The sequence below is a fragment of the Cuculus canorus genome, chromosome 8 (genome assembly GCF_017976375.1).
Source record: "Cuculus canorus isolate bCucCan1 chromosome 8, bCucCan1.pri, whole genome shotgun sequence".
NCBI classification, from domain to species: Eukaryota; Metazoa; Chordata; class Aves; order Cuculiformes; family Cuculidae; genus Cuculus; species Cuculus canorus.
In genome coordinates this window covers 28877175-28889801 of record NC_071408.1, presented here as the reverse complement: position 1 = coordinate 28889801, position 12627 = coordinate 28877175, and the positions used below count along the sequence as shown (strand labels likewise).

The window sequence follows — 12627 nt, the reverse complement described above, 5'->3', positions numbered from 1 at the left end:
AGCTGGTAAGGTTTTAATAACACTCTGCATATGAATTATGTTTCCAATAACACATAGACGTATTATGAAGCTTTAGCCAGTATAGAGCAGTTTCTTAGGGCTTAATGTATTTGAAAAGAGAATGGCTGTATTTTGTAGTAACAGAAATACCAATCGTGAATCCAACTCGTAGTTTAAGTCACTTCATTATAGTTGCAGTTAAATTGAGGCAAAAAAACTCATTTAAATGTTTTTTCTTCTGTTTGTGAAAGAGGAGGGACAATACTCATTTCCTCCTATTTATTGGAGGACAGTAGTGAACCCATAGCTGCGGTGCTGTGTGCCCTCTCGGTGTCTCTTGTTTCAGCTGGACTGCTGCAGGCCACCTCTTACCTCCACCTTCCACCACACGAGATGGTGTTCCTCCATCACTGACCATTTATTTCCCTTTCTACCCACCACAGTGCCTCCAGCAGAACCTCTGTATCCCTGGATATCCAACCACATAAACGTTCCAGGCATCTACAGGAGAGGACAGAGATGTAATTTTGAAGGAAGTGAACGCACTTGATACTCAGTGCAACAGATTCCCATGTTCATGTGTTGGTGGGAATCTGTGAGGTCAGGGCTTCCCTGTGCTGATTCCAGCTGATTCCAATCAGTTCCAGCCAGTTCCACAGCAGCCGCACCGCAGGGCACAGCTGAGCTCTGGCAACAGATTTAAGGGGAAAACGCTGCATGGCTGTGACAAACGAGGGAAAACATGTGAGAAATGAGCCCTGCAAAGCAGCTGGGTCAGAGGTGGAGGAGCAGCTCCGGTGCCTGAGCAGAGACTCTCCTGCAGCCCCTTGAGAGACCGCGGCAGAGCAGATTCTTTCCTGAGGGACTGCAGCCTGTGAGGAAGATCCATGCTGGGGCAGGGGGAAAGTGGGAGCTCTACGTTGAATAAGCTGAGAGACACAGACTGTCCTGAGTTGGAAGGGACCCATGAGGATCATTGAGTCCAACTGCCGGTCTTGAACAGGACAACCCCAACATTCACTCCACGTGCCTGAGGGCATTGTCCAAATGTTTCTTGAATACAGCCAGGCTTGGTGCTGTGACGGCTGCTCTGGGGAGCTGCTCCACAGCTCCACCACCCTCTGGGTGAAGACCCTTTTCTTAATGTCCAGCCTAACCCTCCCCATGCACATCTTCCTCCATTCCCTCAGGTCCTATCACTGGTCACCACAGAGAAGAGATCAGAGCCTGCTCCTCCTCCTCATCTTATGAAGAAGCTAAAGACTACAATGAGGTCTCCCCTTACTCTCCTCTTCTCCAAGCTGAACAGACGGAGTGACTTTAGCTGCTCCTCAAACGGCTTCCCCTCTAAACTCTTCACCATCTTTGTGGCCCTTCTGTGGATGCTCTCCAGTAAATTTAGGTCCTCCACACGGGACTCTAGGTGGGGCCACACCAGCATGGATTGGAGTGGGACAATCGCCTCCCTTGACCACCTGGCAATGCCATGCTTGATGCACTCCAGGCCACAGTCACCCTTCTTGTTTTGTCACAAGCCATGTGAACTGGCCTTGAAAAAATCCACCCTGCTCGGACCACCTTGCCTCAGCAGGTGAAAACAACTGCATCACCAGACATTTTGAAAGCGTCTTGCGGTGGCCTCACATAATGAGTTGCTTACTCCTAAGATCTTCTGCATTTTACTTACTGACAGAGAGAGGATGAGAAGCTCTGTTCTTCCAGTACAGTCACTGCAATAAAAAAACCTTAAGATAACTGCTCCTGTGATGAGCTGTGTCCTGGCTACAAACGAATTAATGTCCCTCTGCAAGAGAGATTAACGTTTTAAGGAGTAATTGGAAGACGGGGAAACGTTGATTGCATTGATTTCTTTACCTCAAATACGTGTAAGCATTATTCTGTTAAAAAGGCCTCATCGCAGCCCTGAATACGAGGGAGCCGGGACAGAACCTGGCAGCTCAGATTTGTCCTGACTGCTTCTTTTAGGATTTATATAGCACTCTTTCAGCCTCAGCCCTGATCCCTACACCTGCTTTAGTTGAAAGAGAGCAAGAACATCCAAAATTTACACAGACGGATCCCTTAAAGCCTCAGGACAGCTGCCAAGCCTTCAAAAGCCACCACTATGCTGTTCTCACCACTCCACCTCCAAGAAGGCAACAACAATACTTCATGTACATTTAATACTAACGTGAAATATTTATTACCCTCTCCAGCTTTAAGTTCTGTTTAAGCGTTACCTCAAATCGGCACACGCAGAACCCCCTGTACAACTGGGAAGATTTCAGTCCCTAAACTCATGAAATCGGAAGTGAGTTACTTCATAAGATCACGATTAAAAGTTTATTTGCGTTGTACGTGGTCAACCCTCTCACACCCTCACCCTCTCCCTGAAATATTTTCTTGTTACAGTGGTACAGGAACTTTTCAAGAGAAGTTAAAGGATTCGAACCTGCATTATCTCCTTACTCTTACACAACCTGTCAATAAATCAACGTGTTGTGTATGACTGGAAGTGCCTGGTGTATTCTTCTTAACTCTCTACATCTCAAACTTCACTTTGACATCTCTGAGCGTTTCAGACCCCACGCTTCGATGTCCAATGCAACACCAACCCCTCATAACGCAGCACCCCACCTCCCAAAACACACAAGAGTGCAAACTGGCCCCAACCCAACCCCCTGGACAAGCTCACGGGCTTTCAGGTGACCCACTGGGCTTCCCCACCTGCACAGATCACTCTGCCCATGACGGTTAGGGCACGCACAGCCTCTGGCCACCAGCACAAGGGGAAGGTGGACACAACACCAGCGGGTGGGCTGTGAATTAAAGCAAAAACCTCAACTGCAACAATGAAGGTGGAAGACACGTGTCGAGGGTCAGGTAGAACAGCACAGGAAGCACGAGTGGCACAGCAGAGAGGCTGGGCTGGGGCAGCCACCACGGAGCAGCAGCAGGAGCAAGGACAGGGAGCGCTGCACGATGGGGACAAGCAGCAGGGTAGGGATGACGTGCGGCCAAGGGAATGAGGTGGCTAGGAAAGGCTGAGGCCAGCTGCCACAGGAGGCAAAGGGCTGAAAACCGAGTACCTCTACTCCCTCCTTCCCTCCAAACTAGATAATGCCACCAGTAAAGCTGAGGGACAGAGTCTGCGGGCTGGAAGGGGACCCTTGTCCCAGCTCCCTTGTGGCTGCAAGGCTGCGACGGAGTCCATGTCCTAATCTGGGTCTGGCAAAGCCTCTGGGAGCCTCCGGCTGAGGGGCCACCCCAGTGCTCACCTGCTCCAGCAGTGAAGCTGACACCCTCCTTCCCGAGGCCACGGGCGTGGAAAGGTTATTTTTCAGTTCCTTCCCAGGGCAGATAAACAACCTAAGTTGAGCTCAAAGAATCAGAGGCTGTTTAGAAAATATAAATATTTATACACACAAATGGAATGAAGAGTTTGAAAGACCAAAGGTAGTGCCAGGAACAGCCTGCAGTGTGAGGGGAAGTGTCTCGTCTTCCACAGACTTCAGCCCCAGCTTCAGGTAATTCCATCTGCTGCCCACAAGGCTTCTTCAAAGAAACCATGTGCAGATACATTAAGAACCCTTTCTTAGAGTAAGCAATGCTAAGTAACTCCCACAGTTCTGTCATCGACTATCTCTTCCTCCAACCCTACCACCCAAGCACAGAAAAAACAAACCCCACTTAAAAAAAAATATATTTTGAAATGCCCCCACCGGTCTGCTTTCTGTTACGTTAACCACTGGCTAGTCAGCGTCCTCCCTTGGCTTTAAGGAGAACAGCTGCCAAGAAGCAGTCTTCAACTCATTCAAACTGCAGAAGCTTTGTTACAGAGACATAATCTGCAAGAGACCAATTCCAGCAGGATGTTGATATTTCACATTACCACCTGGTAAACATTTAAAACTGTACAGGTTACATAAAGCTTAAATGGTGTGCTAAAATACAAAGACCAAAGTTTCTCCTTTATTAAGGCTTTGGAAAGACAGTATATTTCAGCTTTTGCCGAAACGGGTGAAGTTTCAGCTCACTTCACACACTCTTCACTATTATTGCCTATTGCACATTCAACTTCCACCTCTCGGTCACATGGGTCATCTCCAGCAGAAACTCCCCCTCTTTGAGCGAACCTTGTGTTTAAACAAGGATTCCCACAAGCACCCATCTCTTCTCACTCCCTTCTTGCTAGCGGGGTAATGGATCTTCATTATTCATGTAGTTCCATAATCATGGGTATAAGATATAGGGTTTGTTCCTATTTTTAACAGCTCATTTCTAAAGGTTAAAAAAATAAAATTATATCTTGTTGAACACAACAGACTAATTAAAAGGCTATGTATCAGCATAACAGGCACTCTATAAGACTCTTAGTTCAGCTTAGGAATGAAGTTATGCAAAAATTCCTGATGTTAAACATCTGGAAGGCACGAACACCCCAGCATGCTCTAAAGTGACAGCCTGGCTCCTGGCAGCTCCTCGCTTGCAGGAGAATCAAACCTGTGCATTGCAGATACCTCGCACTGCTTTCCCGTGTGTCAGCAGCTCTTGTGAACAGGTCTACTCCATCCAGGCAAAGAGGACACCTGCTCTGTCTCAGCCATGGCATAACTGAAAGAAAAACACACAACTTTCAGTCTGCATATGTGGAGAACAAAATGCAACCAGGCAGGCAGGATAGAAGTGTAGGAAGGTCCCTCAGATAAGTCCTTGTTCAGTCATTGCATTTGCTAGAGTTGCATCTGTGACACAGAAGAACTCAAGACTGCGGGCCCAGAAAGGGGCAACAGAAATCTTCTGAATTTCAGAGGCACGAAGACTTCCACACATCTGGAGTCAGCGGAACAAAGGAAATGTTAAAAAAATTCCTTTGACTTCATCAACGTTGTCAGATATATTCAAAACAAGATTGGTGCAAAGCAGCATTCCGTGTTGTTGCCTCGCAGAGGCTAGAAGAGCATCTCAGCTGCATTTCCAGTTCTCCTTCTCATCTGATTGAGAGTGTAAGGAATCCTGGGGAGGAGAAAAGAGAAAAAAACCCAAGAGATTCTTGTGTGCACCTTCAGTCGTTACTGGAAGAGAAGGACTAAAGAGCCTCGAGCCTCCCTTGGGCCAGCATGAGATTTTTCTTTACCTGGGTTAGAAGTTGATGACGTTTCAGCTGTCTGTAGAACTGCAATACAGCAGGATCAGCTCTCACCACTTTGGGGTCAAAATCCAGAACACGGAGACCTTCAAGGCTGCGAGCTCGAGAAAGGGCTACATAAGCCTGCCCGCTTTCAAAGACGCGAGACAAGGAGATCTCCACACAATCTAAAGTCATGCCCTATCAAAGACAGGGAGAAGCTTGAAACAAGACAAACAAAGAACATCGTGCTGTGTCAACATTAACCTGTCCTGAGAGTCTGTCATCCTCAGCGTATGGTTTGATAAAAACAGAGGATGGTGTAATTGACGATGTAATTGATTAAAAGACGGGGGGTTGAGAAGGGGAAGAAAGAAAAGGATGGTTTTCAACAGTCAGCAGGCAGTGGGATCCACCAACTCCAATGAGCCTCTCGCATAAAACTCCACAAATCCTATCTACCCGGTACAGTGGGGAAAGAAACTCCGTGGGTTTCATTTCTAGTGATTAACTGGAAGAGTAGCCAGGCCCAAGCAGTGCTCGGACAGACCATCTGGGACAGTCTGGGTTAGGTCTGACCAGTCCTGTCTGCAGCAGGAGATGTGCCAGGAGGCAGCAGAATTTACAGCACGGACTGCTTTGAACAGTGACGTGGGAACAAACTCGTGCATCTCTTAATGAGAGAATTTATCAAAGTGTACAAAGTCTTCTGGAAAGGTAGGAAACGTATTACTTAAACTGAAAAAAAAAGCATCACATGCACGTGAAGGGAAAGTGCACCCACAGAGCACGACTCCCGCCCCATCACCAGGTACACTGCAAACCTCAGGGTCACTAATGGTGATGGCCATCAGGGAAACACTCCCCTGCTCAACCCACAGCAATCAACACTTTATAGTCCAGCACCAAATACAGCGCTTGCAGCATCCTTACGGGAACCCTGGGGTCACAGATGGGCAAGCACGACTGCTATAGACAAGCATCACAAATGGGAGAAGAGGCGCTGCCTTCTCTGCAGCTAAAGATACACCAAACCTAGAGCTCACAAGCTCACCCACAACAAGGGCCTTTCAGTTTTCCTTCCTGGTTTACCAGCAATGTAAGCTCACTCAGAAAATAAAGTTTATGATGGCATAAAAGTCTAAAGGCAGCTGTATAAGAACACTCACCTGACTCTTGTGAATGGAAATGGCCCATGCCAATTTTAAAGGCAACTGTTGACGACTCAGATGAATTCCTGATGGTCCTTTGAAGACCCATTTCTCCATTTTGATGATCTGTGTGACCCCACAGAGAAATCTAACCTTAGGCAGCCCTGTAGGAATAGAAGCAGGTGAGAAACATGGATGTATTCCCGATACTCAACAGCCAGGAAGCCAGCAGCCCAAGAACATTTTTTCCCCTCCTCCTTCCCTATGTCAGTCTTTCATGAACTGTAGGGCTGCATGAAAAAAAAGAAAATCCCACACCAAAAAAAGCAAAACCCACACATGTAAATAGAATGTCCTGAAATTACATTTGTGACCTTCTTAAGGAGGAGAATTAAAGTCAGATAATTTATCAGCTGAGGTGCAAAGAAAAACACCCATTGCAGTCAGCAGAACATTATATTCTCATAAACACAAAACAAAACTAGAAAAAAGATACCAAGACTTGCTTCAACAGAAGTAAATCCAAATAAGCATACACATCTAGAGAATAAGGACAAGAAAACATAAGAGGCCCTAGAGAGAGCTACAGGTGATGCACTGCATAATATCTCAGCTCTCACTGCAGAGAAGACCTTCTCTCTACTTTCCCTGGTATTATTCTTATCAGGCAGTAAACAAAATTAACAAGTCATTAGCAGTCAATGATAAGTTGTTCTGGTTTCCTCCCCTCCCCAACATCCCTCAATAACAGATCAAGAAGTTTACTTACCCTTCTCTTCACTTTCAAATCCTACAACAACTCCTCGTGCTCCATTCACCAGCCCTTGAGGTACATCCAGGTTCTTAGCTAGCATCACCTACAGAGAAAAGGAAAAATCCCCGAGTGCGCTGGCTTTATGGCCTGTCCAACCACTCACAGCTCAGCTTCCAGCCAGAAAGCATAAGCACAGCTTATGTGGCCACAACCACATCATCCTATCACCCTATTGCAGGATACAACATCATCTCCAATTTGATTGAAACTATTCCACAGCCTTTCCTTCCTCAGACTCCTGGCTACATCCTTCTGCAGCACCAAATACTTCACTTGAGCTGCTTCTGTCCACGGCTTTGAGCTCAGATCCAGGGAACAGATTCCCTTTACCAACCAGCCTAGACCTATTTAGGTTCTGGGAACGCCTAAGGAACAACATCCCAAGGCAAACATTGCTGCTCCTAAGCACAAGTGTGCATCCTTTCCACTCTGACAGCCCTCGCTCACAGCAAGGAGTCCAGCCCTGCCAACCTGCCACGCTCCGACAGGTCAGGAGGCTGCTGCACCTGGAGCTGAGACTGCAGGCAGGGACTGCCTCTGCTGTCTTTGCTACTTGATAGCTTCTAAACCTCATTGGAGGTGTGTGTCAAAGTCACAGTGGTCACCACCGTCCACGAGACATGGACCTGTACTCAAATCAAATCAGTTCTCCATCTGGATAAGTTTCCAAGCAGAAAGGATACAAAGACTAAGCTTCTGTTGGCCTGGCATAGCTGTTCTATACAGAATCTGCATTCTATAAATTTACCTGCTATTCCTTTGTTTTTTATGCCATTTGATGCGCTGGTCTGTCACAAATGTGTGTACACTCACTCACCTGAGCTCCGAGCTTTAGCTCAACTCTACCACCCACAGGACACTGAGCATCAATCAACTTCACTAGCATTGGGTCACTGTCCAGAGCCTCAAAAGTGTGCACTTCTCCTGTTAAGGAAAGAAAGACGTGACAAGTTGCAGCCATTGAACATATTTGACACAGCCCTGCAGGAGGCTCAGCACTTTTTTCTAACAGCTACTCCTCTTTTGATACCTATTCTGCTCTCCTGGTAGGACATCTTCACACAAACCTTGTCACAACTAACAGCACAATACTTACTATTTTCTCTCCCCAAAATATCTCCCAGAGCATGAGAAGGATCAGAAATCAAAGGCCAGTAGGAAACAGGAACTGAGCAGTCACCAGTTTGAGCACATGAACAGTTTCACTTGCTGCCAACACCAGATCTCCAGAAAAGACTAAGGAAAAATCCTAGGCCAGAAATAGGGAGGTAGGAATAAAACAGCCCTGAATTCAAGTTGTGGCTGCATAGAGCACAACCTTCCCAAGAGGCTATAGACAGAAGCAGCAAGGACATGGAGGCAATAACGACCCACCTTACTCCACGGCAAGTAACGAGCTCACAGCCCATTACACACCAAGAAGTAACAGTATGGATTTTTAAGCAAAAAGCTATGAGGTTTTTCCCCAGGCTGCTCAACTCCAACATACACAGCCTGAACTGCTGCTGCTGCGCATGACAGAACACCAGTTCCTCCTGACACCGCAGTATCCCCCTTGCATCCACGCAGAGCTCAGCTGCAAAGCTAGGAGTTTCCTCCAAGTAGTTCACCTGACAGCTGTTGCAAGCGTCTCTCGTTAGTCACTTCTACATCATCTTTATGGGTGCAGAGCCGCGTAGCCAAGATCCCATCACGCTCAGACCTGTTAGCAGCCGTCTGCATCAGCAGCCTGGTGACCTCCTCCGTGCACCTGGTACCCGGGAAAAGGTGATTATTATTTAAAGTGATCAGGAACAAGTCTTGAGCAGCAGTAACCTGCACACAGCTGGATCAGGCTGTGCAAGCCCCAAGCCTGTAGAGAGAAGGACAGAGGAAAATAACTACACAAAGTTGAAAAGCAGTGCAAGTGTCCTCCTCAGGACCCACCCTTGTCACTGCCAGCCTGGGATGCGTTGCATTCCTTAGCAGAAATTGCAGAGACACTCTACAAAAGGTCCTTCTTTAGCAGAGGAGCACACATGACGCCTGCTTACATTGATTAAAGCATTTGTAGTCATCACCCCCAGCTCCCTGATGGAGCACAGGGAAGAAATGACAAACAGCTCTTTGCTCCATCAGTAGGGAGCAGGGATTACAAAGTGAGCAGAGGTTCTCCTCACCTGCCTAAACGGACTGCACTCAGGAGCGAGACAAAGGTCTTGTCAGTCTGTCTCCGCACTTCGGTTAGCTCCATGTTTATGTGGATGCATTTCCTCCAGCTTTTTGCCTGGCAAACCATTCTCTCGTTAAGAAAGAGACAAACTTGAAGTATCGGAAGGGGCTTAGGGACATTTTTGTACCTGGAAGCAGAACTTGGTTTCTTCATTAGCCTTGCAGACTGGGGGTAGTTGCAAAAAGTCCCCACAGATGATTAGCTGAATTCCTCCAAAAGGCTCATCCCTTTTTCTCACTGCCCTGAGAAGGAAGGAAGAGAAGAGAAATTTTGAGTGCCCTCCAGGACCTGAACGTGGTCTCAGAAGTTACTTCCTTGTCATTATATTCGATCATACACTACGTGCAGTAAAAGATCGTTATCCTCAGCTGTGGCAGAGGAACTCTAATAATTAAGCAATGCTATTACAAAGCATTCATGTTTCTTTGCCCATCAACCCCAGGTGTCATTACTACCCTTGGTTCCTTGGTAGCTGCCATACTACAGCTGCAAGAGAGAACTGCTGGGTAGAGCACCAACAGCTGTATCCTGGACTCAGCCCTACAGACAACTCTTGGCTCTGAAAATAGAAACAGACACAGCTGGGGAGCAGGGTTATGACCAAAACCTATTTTAAGACAAAGTTCTGCCCACGCTTCTGATTCCATGCGTCCTTACAGTCCTATGCCAGTGGTTGCCTTGTATTCATTCACATAACCAGAAGAAAGAAGCAACCTGGAAGTTCAGGGTAATTAATTTCTGATAGCTGTTCAACCTGATAATCACTCACCTCGCCACTGCCTCCAGCCTGTCAAAGAACTTGCCATCCACCATGGAGATCTCATCGATGATTAAGTGCTGGCAGGCCAGCCAGTGCTGCCACACCCCTGGCCGCTCTGCCAGCTGAACGCACTGTTCCAGTGGTGCCTTCCCAGAGCCAATTCCTGGCAGGGAAGAAGAGAACAAAGCTTTGGGAAGCTACTCACTCTTTTGGAAGGGAGGGAGAGCTTCCAGTCCCTCGCTATTGGGCAGATTGGTGCAAGAAGTAGTTACAATTGCAAAAGCGGAATATTCTGGTTTGAGGTCAATTAGAGTCAGTTTTTTAACTTCAGCTAAGTCTCACTTAAGTAACTATTTTTTTTAAAGATGCAGACAGTTTTCCAGACAACTTGTTTTCAAATAGTATGGTTTTTTTCAGACACTGTTCTCTTGAGAAATGATAATGCCTTGTGTTAACTATAATATGTGCTGAGCAGATGCATCATCTTGTGTAATCATTTCCACTTGTTTTCAGTCTCTCTCCATCTAAAGAACCTAAGGTCAGGCAGAACAGGTACCGCACCAGTTAGTGGAGATTTGGCTGTTGTGCAGTTCATAATAACATTAAAGTTAGACTTTGGAAACAATAGAATGCGCCTGAGACTTCTGGGAAGTGTTAAACATATGCACGTGAATGGGAAATATATTCTGTAAGCAGCTCTTGTCTTGTTGGTGGAATTATCCTTCATGCATCTGGTTCTATAATAAAGGATGCTTACTTTCTAAACCTCCAAAATGAGCCTGGAGAGTTTATTTGCCAGCATTTAATGGCTTTAAATTGGAGGGGGAAAGATCCACGTTAGACATCAGGAAAAAGTTCTTTGTGATGAGGGTGGTGAGGCACTGGCACAGGTTGCCCAGGGAAGCTGTGGCTGCCCCATCTCTGGAGGTGTTCAAGGCCAGGTTGGATGAGGCTTTGAGCAGCCTGATCCAGTGGGAGGTGTCCCTGCCCATGCTTGGAACTGGATGATCTTTAAGGTCCCTTCCAACCCAAACCATTCTATGATTCTAGGATTCTCGGTATCAAGACCATTACCTGCAAAGGCATGGAGAGTGGTGCCCCCGATGTGGCAAGCTGCCACTCCCGTGCTGGCTGTAACATAAGTGCTCTTTGGAGGAAGGGAGCCCACGATCCTCTTCAGCAGGAACGACTTCCCGGTGCCTTGGAGGAGTGAGAAGCGGCCAGTCAGCAGCAAGGCCAAAGGACTTTACCAGGGGACAACCCAGACCCCTCACCTGCACAGCCGGTGAAGAAGATGCTCTTCCCGCTCCTCACGGCGCTCAGCACCGCCTCCTGCTCCGCTGAGAGCATCACCGGGGGCCGCCTCTCCATGCGGGGAACCTGCAGGACAGATGGTGGGACTGGTAAATGGCACCTGGACCCGAGAACAGGGACCAGGAACTGCAGCCAGTAACCAGGGACTGGGATCGGGAACCAAGAGTGGTAACCAGGGCTGATAACCCAGGCCAATAACTGGGAATGGTAACTGCGACCAGTAACCAGGGCTGATAACTGGAAATAGTAACCAGGAATGGTAACCAGTAACTGGGAACGGTAACTGGGACCTGGACTGGTAACCAGGAATGGTAACTGGGGCTGGTAACTGGGACCAACAACCGGGAATGGCAACCTGGAATAGTAACTGGGACTGATAACTGGTAACTGGGGATGGTAACCAGTAACTGGAACCAGGACTGGTAATTGGGACTGATGGCCAGGGCCAGTAACTGGGAACGGGAACTGGGACTGATAACCGGGGCCAATAACTGGGAACGGGAACTGGGACTGATAACCGGGGCCAATAACTGGGAATGGGAACTGGGACTGATGACCGGGGCCAATAACTGGGAATGGGAACTGGGACTGATGACCGGGGCCAATAACTGGGAACGGGAACAGGAACCTGGACCAGTAACTGGTACAGGCAACCGGGAATGGTAATTGCGTCGGTAACCGGCAGCGGTAGCCGAAACCGTGCCCGGTAGCCGTGCCCGGCAGCGGGCGGGTGTTCGGGACTCACCGCCGCCGCCGCGCGCCGCGCCGTGTCCCGCACGGGGCTGATGGCCTCGAAGGCGGGCGGCGGGCGGTGCCGGAGCGGGGGCGGCCGCGGGGGCGCGGCGGGCAGCTTGTCCCGCAGCAGGCGGAGGAAGCGGCGCAGGGCGTGGGGGGGGCAGTCGGACAGCAGCACCTGCGCCCCGCCCGGCCCGACCCGCACCGTCGCCCGACCCTCGCCCGCGAACCGCGAGAACACCCGCACCGCGTCCCCGCTCAGCGCCCAGCTCAGCGCCGCCCCGCCGCCACCGCCCCCGGACACCCGCAGCACCGGCTGCCGCAGCTCGTTGCGACCCAGCAGCACCCGAGCCTTCCGCAGCACGCGGCGGTGCGGGGCAGCAGCGCCCGGCACCGGCTGCTCCACGGCCACCGTGCAGCGCAGCTCCGCGTCCCCCATGCGGGGGGATGCTGCCGCCCCGCTGCTGCTGCCCACACCGCCCCCACCGCCCCTCCGCTGCTGCTAACGATGCT

The 12627-nt window shown here is 49.0% G+C and overlaps 1 protein-coding gene across 1 annotated transcript; it reads right to left on the bottom strand.

Annotated features, from left to right (window-relative positions):
- Positions 1–3681: 3681 nt before the first annotated feature.
- Positions 3682–12553, bottom strand: PIF1 (PIF1 5'-to-3' DNA helicase). The gene is made up of 12 exons (XM_054073132.1): positions 12125–12553; positions 11340–11445; positions 11140–11265; positions 10075–10228; positions 9433–9547; positions 9253–9359; positions 8704–8843; positions 7911–8017; positions 7049–7136; positions 6298–6443; positions 5138–5329; positions 3682–5016 (listed from the first exon to the last, which is right to left on the bottom strand). Exons 1-12 carry the CDS (start codon positions 12551–12553, stop codon positions 4966–4968), a joined length of 1761 nt encoding a protein of 586 aa, XP_053929107.1. The 3' UTR covers positions 3682–4965.
- Between the last annotated feature and the right edge of the window lie 74 nt (positions 12554–12627).

Coding starts and splice junctions, on each gene's coding strand:
- PIF1 (XM_054073132.1), bottom strand. CDS start 12,553: ATGGGGGACGCGGAGCTGCGCTGCACGGTGGCCGTGGAGCAGCCGGTG. Junction 8,844..9,252: donor AGTGCAGTCCGTTTAGGCAG/GTGAGGAGAACC, acceptor CCCGGGTACCAG/GTGCACGGAGGAGGTCACCA. Junction 8,018..8,703: donor ACGCTTGCAACAGCTGTCAG/GTGAACTACTTG, acceptor TTTCCTTAACAG/GAGAAGTGCACACTTTTGAG.